The sequence below is a fragment of the Sardina pilchardus genome, chromosome 14 (assembly GCF_963854185.1).
Source record: "Sardina pilchardus chromosome 14, fSarPil1.1, whole genome shotgun sequence".
NCBI lineage: Eukaryota > Metazoa > Chordata > Actinopteri > Clupeiformes > Clupeidae > Sardina > Sardina pilchardus.
This window is the reverse complement of record NC_085007.1, coordinates 25,795,705-25,818,947: the sequence shown is the minus strand read 5'-3', so window position 1 is coordinate 25,818,947 and position 23,243 is coordinate 25,795,705. Positions and strand designations below refer to the sequence as shown.

At 48.8% G+C, this 23,243-nt stretch overlaps 1 protein-coding gene across 3 annotated transcripts; it reads right to left on the bottom strand.

Moving 5' to 3' along the window:
- Positions 1–62: 62 nt before the first annotated feature.
- On the bottom strand, positions 63–23,049 carry LOC134100331 (myotubularin-related protein 3). Of its 3 annotated transcripts, XM_062553461.1 has the most exons (21): positions 22,908–23,049; positions 21,806–21,907; positions 17,776–17,905; positions 17,239–17,328; positions 16,861–16,977; positions 14,310–14,392; positions 13,895–14,049; positions 13,170–13,266; positions 10,579–10,692; positions 10,168–10,361; positions 9,795–9,926; positions 9,478–9,589; positions 8,899–9,094; positions 7,600–7,785; positions 6,599–6,769; positions 5,673–5,818; positions 4,024–5,260; positions 3,620–3,730; positions 3,335–3,423; positions 2,060–2,086; positions 63–1,015 (listed from the first exon to the last, which is right to left on the bottom strand). In XM_062553461.1, the coding sequence occupies exons 3-21, from the start codon at positions 17,776–17,778 to the stop codon at positions 841–843; spliced, it is 3,435 nt and encodes a 1,144-aa protein (XP_062409445.1). In that variant the 5' UTR covers positions 17,779–17,905; positions 21,806–21,907; positions 22,908–23,049; the 3' UTR covers positions 63–840. The 3 variants fall into 3 exon arrangements, with proteins under 3 accessions (XP_062409445.1, XP_062409448.1, XP_062409447.1); XM_062553464.1 differs by lacking the exon at positions 2,060–2,086; XM_062553463.1 differs by lacking the exons at positions 21,806–21,907; positions 22,908–23,049 and adding an exon at positions 19,371–19,615.
- Positions 23,050–23,243: the final 194 nt, after the last annotated feature.

The following is a 23,243-nucleotide window of genomic DNA, read 5'->3' as shown; positions in this document are numbered from 1 at the left end:
TTTCCACTATCTGGTGGAATACCCATTACCATACACACACACACACAGATTAGAGACTTGAGTTTAGGTGGGCAGTGTGTTGTGCTTTAATTCATTCACACACTTTGGGAGCACCACGTCCTCTGCAGGCAAACAGTCTCTCAGCACTCTGAGGCCCCCCCTTAGATGGGGGAGCCCCCCCACAGGCTCTCCGCACGGCCTGGAGGAAGGGGAGCAAAGCAGCATGGGATACATGAGCAGGAGTCCGACACGACAAGACCCGCCATCATCATCATCTCATCTTGTCGCCCAGTCTAAAACCGCCTGGGGGCCGGGTGCCATGGGAACACTCCGTTCTGACTGTCCAGTAACAAGACGTCCAGGCACACAGCAGAGCAAGTCCATCCTGGTCTCATACACTCATACTCACTCACTCACACATATACACACTCACACACACACACACACACACACACACCTGTCACTCTGTCTCGCTCTCAAATAGCTGTACACATGGCATTATATACATAAATTTCATTCACACACTCGCATTAACATACTCCTCTGTGTGTGTGCAAACATTCTCTTGCACACCCAGGCGGCTCAATTGTTAATTATATGTGTGCACGGGGAGGGGGTGGGGGGGGGGACTGGCAGTCTGTTATCTGTCCAGGGGGTGAAGACTGACCACTGAGGGGGGTATAAGCCAAGTTGGTGGGTGGGTGGGTTAGTCAAAACGGTCTTTCATTGGCTGAATTCTGTTGTTGGAGCAGGCCATGATTGGCCAAGCTCTGGTGAAGGTTTTAGTCGGAGTTAACTCTATCTGTGATTGGCTGATTCGGTCTGGGTGGGGGGGGCGCCTCAGTTGGAGCTGGCTGTGATTGGCTTCTCCAGCTCCAGGTCGGCGGGGGGCACTGAAGTCAGGCGCAGGTGTCCGTAGCAGGCCTTGCACACGCGGTTGGGCTCAAACAGCTGCTGGTTGGGCACCGCCACCTTCTGGTCACAGCAGCTAGCGCAGAACACGTTCCCACAGTTCCTGTGCGAGGGAGAACAGCAAGGTCAGTGGGAATTACACTCATAAGGTGCCTCTCATTCGGCTTTTATATGTCCTCCCTCGCTCCTCGGGCCTCGATCCTCACTGATGTACATAAAGAATGATCGGGCGGCAACATTGGGATAATCTATCCCTTCTTCTATCTTTCTTTATGTAGATCAGTGAGGATCGATGCCCGAGGAGGTACAGTAGGGAGGATGTATAAACGCTGAATGAGAGGCACCCATACACTTTTACAACCATATTCACTTCAACAGCCCATAATGTGTCACTCAAGGCTGATGACCACATCTGACCGTCTAATCAGCCACAAGTCACAGCATGGGATGTGGAAGAAAAGCAAAACTGATGCATTCAGCAAATGGTCAAACTTCCACACTACCAAGGGAGCAGTTACTGTTGCACAGCAAAGCAAGCATCAAGGTGTGCAAACGGCTACTCAATGCGGCGTTGCCAAACTCCTAAAAGCGTGAGAACCCTAGCTCACGTTTCGGTGGGTGCAGCTTGCCTAATGGCTTGGCCGCTCTCTTGCCAGGCTAAGAGCCCAGTACTCTGCTTTCTATCTTTTCTCTCCCTCGTTCTTTCTCTCTTTCTCGCAGACCGTGAGAACCAGCACTCGTTCTTCACCCTCCTGCCTATTCTTTTTTTTTTCCGTTTTTTTTGCAAGCGAATCCTGAGCCTGCGCCACTTATTTCAACAAGAGATCGACATCTTAAAACCGTACTGGCAGGATTGTCGTCGTGACTGGGCATATTTATGGAAACCAGGAAGGAGGTAGTGAGGGTGGGGGGGGGGGCAACAAATCCACCAGAGCCAGGATGGGATAATGAGGGGGGATTACTGTATTAGCCGGGCGTGTTGATTAAAGCAAGCGTGTTAATGCAACAGACTAACAGAAACAAGAACAAGCAGAGAAGAGGAGGGGGGGTGAATAGGTTTAGGGATGAAGGGATGACTGAAAGATGGAGAGAATGCATGGAGGGGACAGAGGAAGGGAGAGAGGAGGAGGGGGCCGGGATCTCTCACCAGGCTTCTTCAACAGGCTCTCTGGCACTGCAGAGGAGAGAGGGAAAGACAGGAGAGAGGAAGAGTCAGAAAAGAGGGATGAGATCGAAAGAAAAGCACACGGCCCTGCAGAGGCGGAAAAGTCCAGCTTCGGAAAGTTCAAGTCCAACCACACATCTGTGCCAACCATTCACTTAAACCAGCTGATTCTAATTTGCACTCCTCTTCAGCCAGGTAGAGCAGCTAATTGATGAGATCACCTGTGTTAAGTGCACAGGTAGAACCAATACATGATTGGACTTTGAAGCCGCAGTTTTCCACCTCTGCTGCCCTGTGTGGCCATCCAACTCCAGCTCACAGACTGGCCACAGCACCCATGTCCCGCACATGACTAGCTTGTCTGTACCACACAAAGACGCTCAATCTCTCCTCATTCACTCTCATTCATCTCAGAGTCCTACTCAGAACACCCACACACCTCTCCACCTCTGACTCTGACCCGTCCTGTCCAACAACGCACAAGCCCTTCAAATATCAAATGACATGAGCTGCCCTTCCAAGCCAATTAATAAACACTACTCCTCTTTGTTTGCTCCACTCCACCCTGGGCCCGCACCAAGGACTACACGCCAGTTGTATTCTTGATGCCAGTTCCTGCCAAAACCAACAATGCCTTCTCTAATTTGTATTCTCTCCTCTCCTTTGTGCATCCATGCTTCAGCTCAGCAGAAATATAGCCATTTCCCTGTTACTTAAATTCTCATCTCTTAACCTGACACAACCGAATGGCTCCTGATTCAAGAGCAACCACTCGGAACTAACACAAATCACCGATGGCTATGGTGGTGGTAAGTTTTAGAATCTGAGAGCCATCCAGGTTTGGGAGTGAGCCGTCTGATTGCAAATGGGGAGTGACAGTTGATCCTGTTCCAAAGAGTGAACTAGTAGCTGAACTGAATTACAGTAGGAGTGTCAAATCACAGAACAATACAGAGGAATGTTGCACAGAAATGAAAACAATAAACAAACACAAAAGACCAAACTCAGGGATGGGCAGAAACAAGGGACATGTGATTATCACACTACTCAAGACAATGGGGTTCTATTGCAGCGTTTTAAGGTTTATATTGTGATGTATTCATTTACTGATGACAAGTTACTGTATGTTCCTTTGTAGGACCATATACATGTAGGCATGCAGTAGTCATTTTCCCAAAGGCTCTTCCGGGAGAAAGCTTAGAAGAAATATATGAGTATGATAAGTGAGTGTGTGTGTGTGTGTGTGTGTGCCTTCACCTGCAGTGGTGTTTCCTCGCTGCCAGCCAGAACTTGGTCTCGCATCCATAGCAGTGTGTTGCTAAGTGATCTGGATACCACCGGGTCATCTTCAAAGACCAAACAAACAGAGAGACTTCAATAACAAATGCATACCGACAAGACAACAACAGCGGACTTCATTTGAAGATCAGGAGAAATGAAGGAAGATCCTTTTCAGAAGATCCTTTTCCAAATAGACACGCAAACTCTAGACAAACAAATACACACACACACACACACACACACACGGTGCGGTGCGCTCACCTCTGGTTCCCGCTGCTCCACCTGCTCCCAACTGCCCTCGGAGAAGAACTCGGAGCTGCAGCGCGACAGACACACGGGCTCCAGGTTATTCTCACCGTCCGGGAGAGACGCCTGACAGGAGGAGAGGAGGAGACGAATCAAATCACTACACACTACACGCATGGAGTTTCTAACGTTGGTGAGCTACCCAGGTATCACTGAATAGTGTTTCATCTGGTGTTTGCTCCATAACAATGTGTGAGAAAGTTTTCTACCTGTGCCGCAAATGTGTGTTAATTAATTTCTTTCATTTTCTTAAGCCTTATAATGAAATCTGCATGTTCCAATGTGTGTGTGTGTAGGTGTGTGTGTGTGTGTGTGTGTGTGTGTGTGTGTGTGTGTGTGTGTGTGTGTGTGGGCCTCACCAGCTCGCTGGGCAGTTCACCGTTGACGCGCAGCCGGCTCCACAGCTGCTGCACCTGCCACTTGAGGTTCTCCACCTGCAGCTGGTGCCCCGCCTCCATCTGCTGCAGGCGCACCTGCACGGCGTCGCTGTGCACGCTCAGCCCGTCCTCCTCCAGGTGGCCAGCAGGGGGAGCCGCTAACGCCTCCCCACCGCGCGCCCGGGCCGCCAACCCCGACGCCCTGCGCGGGAGAGCCAGACCGAGAGCGCCGCACGGAGACGTGGCCGACGCCTGGCGACTGAGGGGCCGACGGGAGCCGTTGAGCGCGGGGTGAGTCTCCCCGTTGCACACGGCGGCGGTGGTGGTGGCGGGAGAGGGGGATGAAGAGGAGGAGGAGGGAGAGGAGGGGGAGAGGAGTGGGGGCTCTAAGGCACCGTGGGAAGGCAGGTGGAGGCCGTTGAGAGTCCGGGGGGGCTCTGGCGGCGCAGGCTGAGTCTGGGGCTCCTCTCGGGGGGCAGGAGTGTGTAGGGGCGCGGGGGCGTCTGGAGCGGTCGTCTCCGGGGGGCTGTGCGGCGCGTCGGGCCTGGCGGAGGAAGAGAGTTCGCCGCTGTCGTCCTCGGCGTCGCCCGGAGGGGGAGTGAGCGGCTCCTCGGCCTGACCGTTGCAGTGGCCGTTGGTCACGTGAGTGACGCGCGGCGAAGGCTCGCAGACGGCGCACTCGAGCGCCTGCTCCACCATCTCCTCGCACAGCCGGGCCACGGGGTCCTGATGGTCGGGCACAGGCACTGGCGCGGACGCCTCGGAGGGCGAGGGCGTGTGGGTGGACAGGGTGGACGGGGTGAAGTCCTCGCTGACGTCCTCGTCGGAGGCCGGGCCGCTGGACGCTGCTCCGTGGACCTCCTCGCGCGCCTCCTGCAGGATGTGCTCCATCTGGGCCGGGGCCACGCCTTCCGCCACCGACAGACCCGCCTCCTCCGAGCTCCCGTTTCTGATTGGCTCCTCGGTCTCCTCGTTCGCCCGGTCGCTCGGCTCCTCCCCATCGGGCCGCTCCTCCTCCATCGGCACCGTCTCCGAGTCCGGCCCCTCTGGGCTCGGGCTGACCTCGTCGTCCGGGCCGCTGGGGCTCTCGTTACCGTCCGGCGACGTTGCCATGGCGACTTCCAGGGCGCGGAGGTTGGGGTCGCTGCAGCGACGACTCGGGGGAGGTCCTCCCTCGCAGGCCAACGGCAGGTCATCAACAGAACGCGTCTTGGGAAGCCTACACACACACACGCACACACACACACAAAGGGGAAAACAAATGTGTGATGTATGAGTGATTCAATAACCGCACTTAAAACAAATCATCAGTCATCAAATGACTCTGGTTCCCCGTAAACCGTCCGGTACCAAAAACTGGTTCTGAATCAACACCAAACAGATCTGGTCTATATATTCCCCATTGACAGTGTGTAGATGACCCTCTCTCATCCATCCCAAAACCATAAGGGCCTGTGTGTCCACCAATCGTGTCTTTTGCGCGACGGCGACCATTTTCAATATAAAGTCTATATTGAAGCGCCAAGAAAAGGAGGTTGAGGGCGCTCTCGGCGTAAAAAAGGTGATTGGTGGACACAGCACCTAAAGCGTTCCTCCCCAGTGGATGTCCTGTAGAGGGGGTGTGGTCTCACCTGCCGTTGGGCGTGTCCTCGGAGGAGGCCTTGTGTGCGGGGTACGGGGCGCAGGACTCCTCACAGGGGGTGGAGGGGGACGAGCCCGGCAGGTACACGGCGCTCCACACCATCAGGTTACGCACGTGGCACACTGGATGCAGCACCTGCACATACACACACACGCGCAAACACACACACACACACACACACACACACACATACACATACACATAAACAATTGAGAATGATTCAGGCCCCGTACACACGTAGCCGGGTATCTGCTTAACCGAAGGTATTTGTCTACGTTTGGACCTGTCATCCACATGACAACGCATATAACCGAATGTTTAAAAAAACTCCGGGCAAAGTGGAGATCTGCGAATTCTCCGTTTATAAATTGACGTGTAGCAAGAGATAACCAGAGATCTGCGGTCCGGAACGTCAGAATCTGCGCCAAAACCACAACAAATCTGCTCTGACGTCAAACGTGCGACCTCTGTTCACTGCAGAAGCATGGATCTGAGTGCCTTAAAACCGCAGATGTTCGGTTATGTGTGGAAGGTTTTTCTTCCCCAAAACGAGGTAATGTGGATAAAATTATTTTATAAACGGGGGGGGGGGGGGGGGCATAGTCTCAATAACAGCACTTAAAACAAATCATCAGTTAGTTAATGACTCTCGTTCCTCGTAAACCGGTACCAAGAACAGAAAGAAGTATATATTTTTATACAACCAGAAGTATATATACAGTATGCAACCAGAAGTATATATTTTTATGCAACCAGAAGTATATATTTTTATGCAGCAATTGTCTTTCAGTTTTTCTGTTTAAATGTCCACTAGTTTCATTTAGATCTGTTTAAATAAGTGTATGTGACTTGTGACTTGTGGTGTGTGGCTCGTGAGGCTGGGTGTGAATGGGTGTGTGGAGAGGCTGCGCTCACCGTCTCGGAGTGTGGCGAGTAGAGAATGTTCCGGAAGGCCCTGTGTGCTGGACGCATCAGTGACCACACCGAGCAGGTGTTCTGCTGCACATTGCTCTCCTCCCGCTCCTTCCTACTGTTACACAGGAAGGTCCCGAACAGACACGAGTATGTGTGCTGCACCAACTTCACCTGGTAACACACACACACACACACACACACACACACACACACACACACACATACATATTTCAGCACACACACTTTTGTTTCAAGACAAAACCGCAGTGACATCTTCACAAGCTCCAACAGGCCTTAAAATAACTCCTTCCCCCTTCCCCCTTCAGATCAGAAGAAAGCAATGTGGATGTCAAGTTCTTCGACACGCAGACTTCAAGCTGAGACTAAATTTCACACTGATAAGGGGAGAGGCCTTTCACTTTCAGAGAGGCAGACGAAGACAGTCAGAGAGATAATAAAGTGAAAGTACAAGTACAAAAGGATCAAAACAGACTTGATAAGACAATCACTCATGACATGTTTGTTCTTTTCAGACACATGAAAAGAGAACAATTATCTGTCGCCTCCAAAATGAAACGCTCAGTTGAAAACATGCAATTCATTACCGACACATTTAGGCTTTTCAAAATAGCACCGCTATGCTTTCAGCAACCACACAGAACAAGTGCACTTACTCTCCCCTCTCTCTCACACTAAGATGTCTCTCTAGACATCCCTTTCATTCTGTGCAGTGCTTCTAATACTCCTAGTAGGGCTGTGCAATTAATCGATTAATCATGATTATGGCTTCCAACAATTATGAAAATAACATAATCGAAACGTAATGATTATTTTTCTACATTCAGTTTCATCACAATGCTCTCCTTTTGTCTTGACTTTTTGCGTGCATTATCTTTTTACATGTATTTTTTCCTGTTAGGTTCTATTTAAAATTCAATTAAAATATTTAACATTTTAGGCTAGAGTAGCCTCCAGTCCTGCAGGGGGTGCTGTGGGCTCACCAGGAAGGCCTCGTTGAACTGGAAGGAGCAGGGGAACTGCCTCTGCAGCTGGTGCACGCAGTCCAGCCACTGCAGGAAGACGGGGCAGCGCTCGTTCAGGTCGTCCGCCTTCTCGCCGTGACCGCAACGGTCGGCGAACTTGTGGCCGAAGTCCAGCCACTCGGCCTCCACCAGCACCTGGAAGCCCTGCCGACAAGAGGGGCCAAAACGTGGAGTTTAATTCAGTGATGCAGCCTGTCAGAGCGATGTGGTTTGTATGCATTTGTTCTTTTTTATGATGTTACCCTAACTGTTTATTTTTGTTATTGACAGAATGGAAACTGTCAAAGCTGCATAAAGCGTTTTAGTCTAAAACTGCTGACTACCTAACACGGACACACAACCACACAACCTTGTTAAACCAACAGCAAAAACAGCAGCATGTGTGCAATAAAAACAATAAGTCTCATGACTGACACATTTGGTATGTGGCTAATCGCAGTCAGAATGTTCTGTGCATTTCTTTTCTTTACTTTCCTTTTCATGCTTTATCCGCAAACCTGTTCAGACAAATCCTTAACCCTGTTACTGAAGTCTGACAGGCAAACATTGCATGTAAGTCACATGACTTTCCAACCACACACACACACACACACACACACACACTTCTAAGGAAATTTTGCAGGTGAGGTGGTGAGGTGTGACCAGGTACCAGACACCTCTCCCACCTCCTGTCAATGTGTCTTTGTCCTCGGCATTGTTTGCATATCACACACACACCAGGTATTAAACGACTTGTGTGGGTGTAGAGTACTAATGTAGTGCCTCTGGTCAGGTTCAGAGACGCGCGTTTACCAACTGCACTCAATTGCAGCCTGATCTCCAGTCTGGTTTGGCCAGTCCACTACAGGGCCCAACATATTAATGGCAGCCTACCAAGCACTCTCACTGGTCACTTAGAGTCTAACATGTCAGTGACCAGTGCGTCCAACGTCTTAACTGCATGCAAGCGTCCGAGTGTCGCATAGCATTGAATGCTCTGTCCACACGGAGTCCATTAACCTGTTGGGAATTATTTTCCTAGTTCCTTCTAGAATTCAACGCAAACAATCTATAGTTTCAGTGTTCTGTATACAGTCTGTGGGGAAAATCTCGGAGGGTAATAGTCTCATCATAACGCGGAACTCTCCGTTCACCGAATATTCTAAATGACACATTTGCGCCCATTATCCTCAACAGGTTAAATATGCTGTTGTTCTATGGCCTCATGTTTATGGCGTGGTCAACAGAGCTGGGCAGTGTGAGTCTGGGCGGACTGACCTCTATGGTGCGGTAGAAGGGGTCCAGCAGGAGTTTGGAGAGCGCCACGATCTGGGGCGTGCGGTCCCAGCCGTCCGAGCAGTGCACCAGCACGGGCCGGCGGTCGCGGTCCACCGCGTTGACCACCAGCAGTGCCGCCTTCAGCAGCAGAGACAGGTGCTGCAGCCACTTAGTGCTCTCCAGAGCAGACAGCCAGCTGCAGCAGAGGGGGAGAGAGAGGAGAGGGGGAGAGGGGGAGAGGGGGAGAGAGAGAGGAGAGGGGGAGAGAAGGAGAGAGAGAGAAGGAGGGAGACAGAGAGAGAGAGGAGAGGTAGAGAGAAGGAGAAAGAGAGAGAGAGAAGGAGAGGGGGAGGGAGAGAGGAAAGAGAGAGGAGAGAGGGATAGAGAGAGAGAAGGAGAGGGTGAAAGAATGAGGGAAATGTGATGTCAGTGAGAATGAGGAGACTGTTTTCACATTAAGAGAATCAAAGGTGGTAGCTGTCTTTAAAAAGGAAGTGTGTTTCTAAAGGCTTGTTCATGGCCTTGTGAGGAAGTGAGGTGATGATGCCAAGGGCCCAGAGATGCGGGTGGGTCACTTACTTGGCCGGGTCGGGCACCTGGGCACAGAGCGAACGCAGGCACTGGAAGCTCTTCCTGATGGAGTGGATGTTGGCCATGCTCATGAACACCACCTCACAGTTGGGGTAGTACTCTACGGCAACACATAAGACACAGCATTACACACACACACACACACACACTCCATCACAGGTACACACAATTACACAAATTGTTGGTCTTAATCTGAGCCAATCCTCAAAGAACTGTGGTGTGGACTGAGCTCTCGTTTGCACCAGTAATATGGCAGCCAACCATGATGCTAACTCCAAGTCCTGACCATCTGGAGTGTCCTTTACCTGGACATTCGCAGCCGCCCCCTTTCGCCCGATTGGCTACTGCAGCAGCGTATGACCTGGCATCCAATATCAGCAGCTTCTCTGGCGGTGTAGCTGTTGGCTCCGCCTCCACATCACCGTTGGCAACAGGATCTGTGACGGACAAATTCAATAACTTAATTTTCCACACATGAATAAGCCACAAATGAAATATATGAATATGAATACATACGATTGGTAACCATTAACTTTCATTGCATGGTACCTTAATATTAGACCGAATTTCCCTCAAGGGATCAAAAGAGTATATATATTACGAAAACACTAAACTCCTCTTTTCTAACTAACATGATGCACACACGAGGAGAGTATGTATTGTTGTGCTGGTGCTGACCTGCGTTCCCGTTAGTGCCGTTGCTGTGCGCGTGACCACAGGAGCCGTTGCTAAGCGGCACGATGGCGTTGCCGTTGGAGGTGCAGGCCTTGGCGATGGCCTGCACCAGTTGCTCATCCTCGGCACTCCGCCAGCCCCACCAGCTGACCTCGGGCTGCCCGCAGCGGCCAATCACCGCGCCCGTGCTCTGGTGCCTGTGGCGGTGGGGAGAGGAAATGTCACGCCAGTCCACAAATAAACATACACATCCACATTTGTCTTCCAGCATTTCTTTTCATCAACAAGGCTCGCATTGTCAAACAAAATACACCTAGCATTTGCATCTGCTGCTGACACCTTGCACAAACACGCCCACGCTAGTTTTGATACGCTAGCTAGCGCAGAACTCCAAACAGGCGCACGGACACGCACCTGTACACCACCACGGGGAACCTCTTCCAGGAGCGGAAGGCGGCCACGTTCTCCAGCTCCTTGTCGGTGACCCACGCCGGCACCAGCAGAAGCTCCGGGTAGCTGGAGCAGAGCCTGGAACCAGACACACCCACACACACACACACACACAGACACAGACACACACCACACCAGAGCACAGCAGGGCAAGAGAGTCACACACCACGGCTTGCCTTATGAACTCCTCACACTCAAGACAGAGAGCTGCTCAGACCTCAGACCTCCAGAGACCGCGGCCTGTCATCGGAGACACTGCCGTGTTTGTTTGGCGACAGTGTGGGGACACACACACACACACACACACACTCCACTCCATAGAAGACTAATTGTTTGTGAGTGGCAAATCTCACTGACGATCGTAGCTGAACCATCAAACATATCGTGCCTGTGACAGCTTTTCCCAATAAATAATTTGAACAATTTCCACACACTTAAAGATCATAAAATGATTTATGAAAGTGATGTTTGTGTGTACTGTGTATCCTTCCATTCGTTTGGGCAACAACAAGCTTAACTAATATTCTGTGGCGGTTACAGTTATCTGTGAAGACAAAGAGGCTGTTCTCTGAATGCTCAAGACGAGAGCAGAGATGTTCTGTCTCTCAAAAGAGCGGTTGAGTGCTCATCTTGAGTGATTCGTGTCAGAAAGAGTACCGTAATTTCCCAACTATTAGCCGCAGCTTATACATTGATTTTGCAAAATTTCTTCAGCCATGAGGTTAATACACTTGGGCAGTTAATATAGTATTAATAAGGACCTGCGGCTTATATATCATATATATACAGTACCCTCCAGAATTATTGGCACCCTTGGTAAAAGTTGACTAAAAATAGGTCTAAAAAATAATCTTTAGGTGATTTATTGTACTCCCACAATGAAAACAATGAGGAAAAATACACCCTGCAAGGGAAGCAAATTTATTCTGAGAAAAAGGAAAATCTCATAAAGAAATAAATGTTTTTAACAAAAACACGTCACTCACAATTATTGGCACCCCTACTTGTAATACCTTCTTAAACCTCCCTTTGTCAATAAAACAGCATGTAATATTCTTCTCTGACACCCCATAAAGATTGAGAATACAAAGTAAGGGATTTAAGACCATTCATCTTTACAAAACCTCCCCAGATCGTCCAGATTGCTAGGTCCACACTTTCTTCTCGTTGACTCATCCCACTGTTTTTCTATGGAGTTTAGATCAGGGGACTGCTATGGCAATGTCTGAAGCTTGATTTTGTGTTCAGTAAACCATATTTGTTTTGATCTGTGCATTTGTTTTGGTTCATTGACCTGATGAATGATCCAATCATTACCAACTTTTAGGGCCTTGGCAGAGATTGTTTGATTTCCTTTGAAAATGTTCAGGTTTTTCTTGGTGTTCATGATACCATGCACCTTAATTAGGTTCCCAAGGCCTTTGGGAATTAAAACAGCCCCACAATAGCACAGCCCCTCCACCATAATTCTGATTAGGCATGGGGTTCTTTTTAGTATAGTCATTCTTCTATGTACGCCAAAGACACCTTAAGTGTTTTTAGCAAAAGAGCATAATTTTATTTTCATCTGACAATAGACCACACTCCCAGACATGTCATGGTACCATTCAGTAACTCCTGCCATTTACATTGTTCATTAAATGACTCTACTGGCTTTAACCTGACATGCTGTCTAAATAATCTATTAGCAGTGAGGTCACTTTTGAAGATTTTTTGGAGGGATTTGGTGACCCCAAGATGATAGCTTTGTCTGTAACTCTCAACAGTGGTTCTTATGGATTTTTTTGCCTATCATACCATCCTCCATACTGTGCGTGGGAGCAAAATAGCCATGGGTCTTTGTCCAAGCATGTTTGCCATATTTCCAGATAATTAGAACCTTTTAGTCATCATTTTAACTGGAAATATAGGCATTTTCACCAAAATACATAGTTTCCATAGACATTCTCTTACTTACAAATGTCAACACAATTTCTTTTTATTTCAATTTAGTGTATTATCTTGTCTCTCCAATGTTGAAAAATGACTAGAGGATTTAGCCTCTGAGTGACTTCATTTTCATACCATAGTGAAAAAGAACGTCATGAACTACTTCTGAAAGTTCACAGACACTTCGATTTACTTTAAAACGTTGCATTTACATAGGAAAATGCTCCTGTGAAATGTTGTACATAATATGTTTCAGGGGTGCCAATAATTGTGAGCAAGCTGTTTTTGTTAAAAATATTTATTTCTTTATGAGATTTTCCCTTTTCTCAGAATAAATTTGCTTGCCTTGCAGGGTATATTTTTCCTCATTGTTTTCATTGTGGGAGTACAATAAATCACCTAAAGATTATTTTTTATACCTATTTTTAGTCAACTTTTACCAAGGGTGCCAATAATTCTGGAGGGTACTGTACACCATATACGGCTAATACACAGGAAATGACTGTACTCGTCTATTCTTTCTGACAGTGATTCTTTCATTGATTTCTTCTGTAAAGGATCGTTTAGAGGCAGCGGTCATCCACACGGACACAACATGGGGTGGACAGAGGGGAGGCCGAGGTCACCTGTAGCCGCGGTTGATCTCCGATATCCTCCACGCGCTGTCCATGTCGAAGCCCATGCGCTCCGCCTCGTTCTTGAAGCGGGACGTCACGTGGTCACCTAGGAGACGACAGGCGGGGGTGTCAGAATGAATGAAAACAGTGGCACTCTGGATGTGTTAACGATGTGAGCGGCGATAGTGGGTTATTGATTGCCTTTCCACGGAAGGGACGTGTGAACAGGTATGAGAGGCATGCAGGCCTGACATACGCTATGCGAGCTGAATGTGCTTATTGGGAGAGTCTGAGCCTCAGGCTACAAGCGTGCATGTGAATAGCTGGGGAAGAACAGCAGCAGTATGTGCATGCATGAGATCATTGCCTTGCATTGATACAAGAATGTGCTCATACTGTACCAGAGTGTGTGTGCGTGCGTGGGTGTGCATACATGCGTAGAAAAAATCCTGCTCTACTGAAACTCCCTTAATGTGTGTGTATGTGTGTGGGATTGTTACCTGTTTGGCAGATATCATTGTGCTCCACAGTGTGTGTGTATGCATGTGTGTGCATGTGTGTGTGTGTGTGTGTGTCCTGCTCTGCAGATGTCGTTCTGATAATGCTGCTCCACAGTGTGTGTGTGTGTGTGTGTGTGTGTGTATGTGTATGTGTTACCTGCTCTGCAGATGTCGTTCTGATAATGCTGCTCCACAGAGTGTGTGTGTGCATGTGTGTGTGTGTGTGTGTGTTACCTGCTCTGCAGATGTCGTTGTGGGGCTGCTGCTGCTCGTCGGCGTGGTCGTGGAAGGAGAAGGCGAAGAGCTGCTCCAGCTTGGTCGGCGGCCGCGCCACGGCCCCCAGCCGCTTCAGCCAGTCCTGGCACTGCTCCGCCTGCGCAAACTGACACCTGCGCCCAGGGGCAGAGGTCAAAGGTCACATACATCACGACTACTGTCGTCAGGGAAATACATCAACACCAGAGAGCAGCTATGCATTTTAATCTCATCACAATGTTACCTTGCCTCTTTCTTCCAATTATACATGACTAGTAGAATAGAGGATATGCATTAAATGAATACACTTTTGGCTAAGGACTCCCATAATTCAACAGTAATGGGTCTGTTGGGCGTGTTTGCTGTGGGTTCGAGTGCTGGCGTGTTTGCTCACCTGATGACCTTGCAGTCTTTGCAGATGACCTGCAGCTGAAACATGTCCCGGCACTCCACGCTCTCGATCAGCTGCAGGGGAACCTGGCGTTGGCGGAGAACAGAGAGAGAGAGAGAGAGAGAGAGAGAGAGAGAGAGAGAGAGAGAGAGGGCAAGGAGAAGGTTAAGGTGACGGGGAGTTACTTGGCAGACGCCTTGGCCCGAAGCAACTCAAACTCAATTTGCATCTTGTGCTGACCGGGAATCGAACCGGAGTCCCGTAAATTGTTTTCGATGGTATCGATGCTCACAGCTGCTAGCAGCACCACATAAGTGTTTGGCTGGGAGGAGTGATAAGGAGACGGGGGCTGGAAGCCATTGTGGCTCTAAGAGGTGCTTTTATCAAAGCTGCGGCCCCTTTGGAGTTACGCAACCATGGCAGGCAGGCAGGCCTGCGTGAGAAGCCAAGGCCGACAACAGGCCAACAGACAAGCTAACCCATCAGCTCTGTCTGGCCCAGCCCGACACACAGACTGGCAGACAGACAGAGAGAGACAGACAGACAGAGAGAGAGAAGAAGACAGAGAGAGAGCAGATTGTGAGCGTGTGGTGAAGTGCTGCTTTGTGTGGGTCCTTCATTACTGCAGAGTCTACTAGCAGGTTCATCCAAAACGCTGATGAAATACGTCAATGTCGACACCACTGCTGACAGCAACACGATGAGGAAGTCACGCAGCAAATGATGCAAAGAGTGCTCTTCAAACTGTCAACCTGAGACATTCTCAAACTCGCACAAGTTGAATTCCCATTCATTCCAAGCGGACCAAAATAACCATGCTCACTCAAATGTCCCCCCGGGGGGAGTGCATGGGAATTGCTGAGATAGCTTGCACAATAGGCTAGCACAAAAGCACGACGGCAAGATGGAGCCTGAGGTTTTCTCCACTCTCCTCGCTCAGACATTCAGTCTAGTGTGTGTGTCTCTGTGTCTGTGTCTGCGTCTGTGTGTGTGTCTGTCTGTGTGTGTGTTAGTGTGCGTGTGTGTGTGCGTGTGTGTGTGTGTGTGTGTGTCTATAGGAGTTGTTAGCGTGGGTTCTTGTGACCACAGTTCAGCTGGTGTGTCTCTTCTCTGTGATGTGTGTGTGATTGCTGGCCCCTCTGGTTCAGCTGTGTACCCACTATCAGGCATGTTGCTTTGTGTTCCTCACGGTCTCCCCTGTGCACACTCTCCCACACCTGGGCCGTGTTGACTCTGTCTGACGCACCGCATGGGATCAACACACCAAATCCACACGTGTGTGTGTGTGTGTGTGTGTGCAGTCTGTGTGTGTGCTGACTGCACATGAGCATGTTGGAGATAAAGTACCCGCGCAGGCCATGAAGATAAGAGTGAGGCTCTGCTTCCTGTGGAAAGCTCGCAAAAATCAGTGTGTTCATCATGACCTACATATCCGCTGGGTTTTTCTCTCTCTCTCTCTCTCTCTCTCTCTCTCTCTCTCTCTCTCTCTCTCTCTCTCTCTCTCTCTCTCTAGTTGGGACGTGAGCCGCCAATCTTCAGCACATTTGGGTCTGTGCTCCTGCTCGTTACGAAGCCTGCCAGTTGACCAGGCTGCTCTCTGGAGAGTCAATGCAAACTCAGTGAACCCGACTCCTGTCAGTCTGACTGACCACCTCTTTCCTGTCTGCTGGTCTGAGGGCTGCTCCCTCTCCCTCTCTCTCCCTCTCTCTGTCTCTCTCCCTCTCTCTCCCTCTCTCTCTCTCTCTCTCTCTCTCCTTCTCTCTCTCCTTCTCTCTCTTCTTCTCTCTCTCCCTCTCTCTCTCTCCCCCTCTCTCTCTCCTCTTCTACTGCAGTGCCCTTCATGGCGGCTGAGGCGTGACTGCCGTCGCTGCATGACTCGGCTATTCCCAGAGCCTTCCGTCGGGCCCCAAGCAACGCCGCGAGGTCACCCCTGCAGCACGCCACGCGCACGCGGACAGCACACATAAAGACGTATGGACACGGGACCAGAGCCGTCCGGAGCTATCTATATCACACCCTCTCACGCCAGTCCACTCCGTTATGTCTCGACAGTCAGCAGCCATGCGGCAACAGTCGAGAGACATCCACACTGTTCTGTATTCGGTAAGCTGATGTCAGCTATGTAAAATAGGAATTTGTTTTGCAAAGCGGAGGGCCATGCATGCGAGTATAAAAAGGTGTATGATGGTATGGTGCGCGGTCTAAAAATAAGCGCGGCGTCCCAGTCATGTGCAGGGGTGGTTTAGGCCGCCTTATTCATTATGGTTCAGAAATTATATCTACGGGGGTAATGCCATGGTGCTGCAACATGCAAACACTGCATGTCAGCAGCCGCGCAGTTGCCAGCAATTATGCTACGGCAAGAATGTGCTGCGCTTAGAAGCGCTGCTCTGTCTCTCTGTGGTTTGGGTCTCGCTTCCTGTGGTGCACAGTCACAGAAAGAAAGGAGAGAAAACAAGAGTGAAAAAGAGAGTGTGAGAGAGAGAGAGAGAGAGAGAGAGAGAGAAGGAGAAAGAAAAGGCTCCTTCTAAGGAGTCATAGGGGCCACACTCACGTTGATGACGCTCTCTTTGAACTTGATGTGTAGCCGGTAGCTGGACATGGCGATGACGGCGTCCTCCGCCCTGCCCACGTACTCCACACACTCGCCATGAAGCTCTGAGAAGGGAACCTGCATGCACACAAACAAACGCGCACACACACACACACACACACAACCTCAATGACATCAATGTTACGTCAATGTTACATCAATGTCATGTCAATGTACATGACACAGGTCAAATAAATATTTATTTTTGTTTTGAGTTGGGTACTGACAATTACAAACATCTTTATATGCTTTATGCTTGCTTGCATGTTCCTGTGTGTGTGTGTGTGTGTGTGTGTGTGTGTGTGTGTGTGTGTGTGTGTGTGTGACTGTCTCTCCCACCTGCAGGTTGTCTTCCTCCAGCACAGGGTTCTTCCTGGAGAGGGTCAGGCTGGCTTTGCCTGCCTCTGGACTCTGCTGGTCCTCCTCATCCTGACAAACAGGAAGACCCCAGTCAGTGCCAGCATCCCCTTACTAACCAAACCAACAGTCCTAACCCCTACTGACATCCGTTTAGCGCCGTCACAAGTGCTACCACTGCACTGACACTCAGACCCCTCTGATCCCTCAATTCACCACAGCTACCTCCACAGAGTACCACTGAAGTAAACACATCAAGGCTACAAGACTACGTCACGTCACAAGATCATCTTCAGTAAACATGTACACAGAGCTTTCATGTCACACCACACACCACATCCTGTTCGTGTTTTTGTTGTCGTGATGTGTTGTGTGAGACGTTCGGCGGGAGGTGATGTGCAGGTCGGACTAAGCTGTGGGTTTTTAAGTCGTGGTGGTGGGAACCGATGGAAACACGGCGGCTCAGCTCGACCTGTGACACAGTTGAGGGTGTAAAGCTACGGCGGGAGCGAGCGTTACCATGGCTCCCGCGGCGGAGAGAGAAGGGGTCACACTCGTGAGAACACCAGCCCTTTGTGCTGAGGGGAGCGAGACGCTGCCAGAGAACGCGGGTCCCGAAAAACGGCAGGCAGGAGGGTCACACGGAGAACTGGAACAGAGAGAGAGAGAGAAAAGAGAAAGAAAGAGAGAATGAGAGAACAGAACCGTAAGGAACAGCTCATCATTACATCATGTGCCACCGTTTCATTTTCTTGACATACTTCATAATAACTCCATTCATTTGAAGCACATTTCATACATCCTCTCTGCTTTACCCCAGGCGGGTGAACAACAGTGACGTGCTTCTGTACCTGGTCCCAGGCCCATGGCCAAGGAGAGCGGTGCTGGTGCGGTGCGGTGCAACTTGTAAAACCGTAAGCAAACAGTCATTTCTCAAACCTGCGCACTGGGAGAGGCCGTCTCTCCATGCCAAGGGCTGAAGCAACAGATTTATAGACACATACACACAAACATACCTCTGGCCCTTATTCTGGCCTCGAGCTAAAGTGCTAAAGTTAAACACCCACCCTCCTCCCAATAAGAGGGCATTCAGTTCAGTCAGCTTGCTCAATCTCAGAGAGATAAACACACACACACACACACACACACACACATACCTGCCAGAAAATGCATACTTTGGAGAGATAAAGAGGAGGGTGGTTATGGAGGTTGCAAGAAAAGGCGTTCATATAGATTGATACCACACAAAGACTTCCACGGCCTACGGCCCTTAGCTACCAAACAAGCCCAAACACACACACCCCCCTACTATGCTGCAATCATGGTGCGAGGGGAAAAAAACAACACTTACAGCTGAGTTACAATACAAGGAAGGATTGGATAGCGAAGACCTTCACAAATGTCAGATGAGTGTCTGATAAACTAACAGGCACTCTAGTGTGAAGAGACGTGTAGCTGGAGGAGGGGTGGGCAACGACTGGCGACTGGCGAGGGCTGATGGCACCGCTCAACCACCAGCAGAGTTCCAGCAGCTCGCTCGCCACCAGGTCACCCTGCTCCCACGGCCTGACCACACAGCTCCGGGCTGGGACTCCGCCCGCCAGGCCACCTGGGACAGCCTCCACTCAACCACTGCCCAGGGGATGAAAGACAAGGGCCCTGAATGGCACAATGAAATAAAAGGTCTCCTTTAAAAAGATTGGAAACCGTCAAGTCAGGGTTCCTGCAGAAGTATAAGGCATTGTGTGCGCTCGCCCTACTAAAAACATGCTAACCTTGGCTAGAGGAACCAGCAAAAAAAATGTAGATCAAGATAAGAATCTCAGAGATAAAAAACATACCTATACGCCCACTCCAAAACAACATCCACTACTAGTAAACCAGCAAAGGTCAGATAGCACTTCAACAAATATAACAAGCAATATTGGTGTGCGTATTCCACGGTCCAAACGCGGCTATGGTAGCACTTCCTTGGACTGAGCTGGATATCACACACAAACATGTGTTATCTCACAGACCCATGGAAATTCCATGTGCTCCCCACATGTGGAGGCCAAAACCGTTTGACGGTTAACTTTGTTAACTATCTTGCTCCTTGAAATACTCTGAGGTACCTTGCATAGGTGTAGCTTGATCCAAAAAAGCATTCCTTAGCATTGCATTCTCAGATCTTCTCTGCAGTGGCCGGAGGGTATGTGCCGTGAACGCTAAAGAGGATGTTTCCTGCAGATGCTTGTCACAAGAAATCTCAATGCAGAGCCGGAGCGAGGTGCACTGTGTCTCAAGTGCTTCTACTGTCATTGGGGCTTTGATAAGGAGCAACTGCAAAGCAGAAAAAAAGATACAAGAAATACTGGAATCCAGCCATCCTTCCTCACTCGACTGGTTGAGTTGGTGCTGGTCACAGTCACGTCACAGGATCAAACTCCTCGCACTGATAAAAAAAAACATAGCCTTCCGCTCCTGTGCGCCTGGCCAAAGCGCTTTAAACGCCGATGAACACGGCCCGAGTCCCGATTCCCATCGCCGCCTCCCCAGACGCACTGTTCCAGCGCTTCCTCTCTCTCCTGTCCCTCCTCTCTAGTGCTCTACAGTATGCGGCACATCCTCATGCCACACAACTCATTAACACCAGACCATAATCAGCTCAGTCACATCTCAGTGGATCACAAAATACCTCAGCTATGCCAGAGGAATCGCACCCTCCTCCCCCCCTTCCCCCCGAAACATTAACACACACACACACACACACACACACACACACACACACACACACACACACACAGACGCCTCCCAAAAACAATGGTAACGATGCCTGCTGTTCCAGTCACGAGCATGTGCATCCAACATTCCAGCTTTTTGTGTTTGTTTGCCGTTTGTTTGCTTTTGTTGCTGTTAGTATTTCATTGGAGTATTCTCTGGCAGCCCTGGTAAATTCATGCCCAGAGAGAGAGAGAGAGAGAGAGAAAGTGTTTGGGGTTTGGCAAGGGCAAAGTGCAGACTGTTATATAATCTGAGATCAGTTGTAGTAATTGAGCACACAGACAGCCATAAACTACGGAAAGAGTGACAGTTCAGATACCCCCACAGTACCAGATGAGATGTTACCCTAGAGGCTAAGTGAGGACAGTAAACAAACACACACACACACACGCACACGCATACACAAGCTTGCACACAAACATACACGCCTGTGCATACTATAACTAGACCAATCCATATGGTGCATTGAACTTGTACTAACAGTTTCATTCGCACTCAAAGCAGACCTATCAGGCGAAGTGCATGTGAAACATTTCCCATATGTCCTGCTAGAATGAGCCTAAAAGCATTCCTTGCATGTGCTGCAACTGTCTCTATTACACAGAATAGGCTCAATCTGATTTCATGATTGAAAATGCTCAGCATATGCATGTTGATCTAAATTTGTAATGGTAAGACACAGGATCCAAATGTTTGATGTGATCTTTTGAACTTGTCAAGACGCCGCCGACCCCTGGAAGCCCTTTGACCTTCGCCCGGTGTGTGCCCTCCCTGCTCACGTAAAGCTGGATTAGGGAGGAAATCTGCCGGAGCAGAGGTGGAGATGTGGCAGCCTGGGAATCCGAGGCTAGCCCTCACCTATTCAGTCACAGGACCTGACAGATTCTCCTCCGAGAATATCCAGTGCAAGGAGAGACTAACTACAAAGACATTAATAGCAGTATTCAGTGCTGAAAAAAAAAAAGTTTCTTTCTTTACTTCAGCTAGGCCAAAAAGGCACGAAAGTAACATGGGCTTGTTGGGAGAAAGGCTGAGAGGTGAAATCCAGGTCACAAAAAGTGTCGTCCAGGCTTTTTGGAGCGGCTGCCCGATCAAATGCAGGACCATGGGCAGAGCCCAGGCTGGATAACATCTCTGGCACTAAGCTGTCTGCAAAAGATCGACCTCACCTGGGAGTCTTAAACAAAAGCTTCCAGCCTGGGAGAGCTGGCTCAGGGCCACGCTGCAATCCCGGCATCATGTTAACCTGTGGGTAAGCCCAGACCTGGACACTTCCTGACTCTGAGGGAGTGGAGGGTGGAGGGGGGAGTAGCGGAGGGGGGGATGAGGGAGAGGGGTTAGGATTGGAGTGCTCAGCCCAAGAGTGAGCAGAGAAATAATCAGCTTGGTGTATCCGGCAGCCTGCAAATCTCCCTCCTCCAGTGAGCACAGTCACTTGACTGCTTGAAGTTTCACAGAGGGATCATAATAATAAAGGAGGGGTGGCAAAAGCAAAAACAACCGCCATGTCATATGACTCTCACATTACTGCATTCAAGGGCTTAATTTCAGTTGGAAAAAAAATGACCTTTTCCACCATAAACATACATCTGTAACAACAATTAAATACAGTTGAGACTGACAAGTTCTCTTTTGATTGTTGTGGGTAAGAGGAAACTGCACATTAAAATATAATTCAGTAATCCTCTTCAGAAATAAACGTTTAATGCAATATTACCACAGATTTGTTTTTTGTCTATGCAGAAAATGGCATGAAGCTCACCACATCCTCCTAAAGAGTTCTTACCTAGAAAAAGAAATCAAATTCGTGCTTGCTTCAGAGTAGGACTTGTAGCATCTTGCAGGTGTGCTAATCGATCATAGTAGTTAGACGATGGTAAGATTGTATCTGTGAAACAAAGGAATGATAGGAAATTAGGAATGACATTTGAAAGCATTCTTACAATTACAGAGATGGCAGATGCTGTGCGGCTATACGTGAGAAATCTTTCCCCAATGAGCCTTGATGTGTCAGCTGGTAGCAGCTGAATTCTAGAGTGAATTCCCCGAAGGCCCTTTTCTAGTGTTAAACCAATATTTTAAGCAATTTAAGATGTATGCTAACTTCTGAGAATGAATGCAAACCAGCAGACTAATAGATGTGAAACGACAGTATCATAACTTGACTATAACATGACGACAAACATAAAATGAAACACAGAATACGGCAAGAGAGCTGTCTTTACAAATGTGCATATCAATTACGTTTTCATGCAGGGCAATTGTTATTTAGGAATCAGACGATATGCACTGCTCTAACGCTACTAACGTTACACAGTTAAATTAAGGCTTATTTCAATTCTATTTCAATAAGAATACTGCGGCGACGCTAACAGTTAACATAAACTGACTAGCTGCTACGTTTTTATCGATGTATGTTAATATTCTCTGCCTAAAAAGCTCACGACTCCCATTGCTAAAAGCTAGCTAGATAGCGTTACCCATTTAACTAACGTTAGCGGGTAAGCTAGCCAGGCCAGCTAACGTTGCCGTTAGTTATCTAAACTAGCAATAGCCTGCTAGCGTTAACTTCTTCAATGCATATTCTTTTAAGCGAGACTGGGTTTACCCATTATTGACAGCATAACATTAGCAAGCAATAAACAAATAAAATACTCGCGCAAAGTACACCTAATTACAATTGTGCTAGCCATATTACATTGGGATAATTTTGCGAACTTATACATCTCTGGTATCATATTTATACAACGTTATGAAGCTAGCTAAATGGTTTTCTACCGGTTGACACTGACAGCCTCGTTATTGTTGTTGTTGTGGTAGAGGGCGGAACCCAAAACGGAGGCCGCAGCTTTAACACATCGATGGCGAAACACTCCAAACATACTCACTTAAGATTGCATCCTGCACAAGAATCCACTTCTTCCACGTTTCTGTTGAAATTGGGCATGAATACTGCATTTAAGAAGGTGTAAACAGTGCTTTCTTAATCCGTCCTGTTGGAGCTAAGCCGCGGCCATCGCTTTCTACCAACACTAAAACGAAATGACGTAAGGACGTAAACTACACTGCTCTGACGTATCTACGTACTAGTACACCAGAGCGAAATGTAAACAGTGGCTGAAAATCAGCTGATGGCCTACATCACACAGCTGATACAGCTGATACAGCTGAGCTCCAAACGAAAGCGATTTTAGTCAAAACCTTCTTTACTTGATTCAATTGCA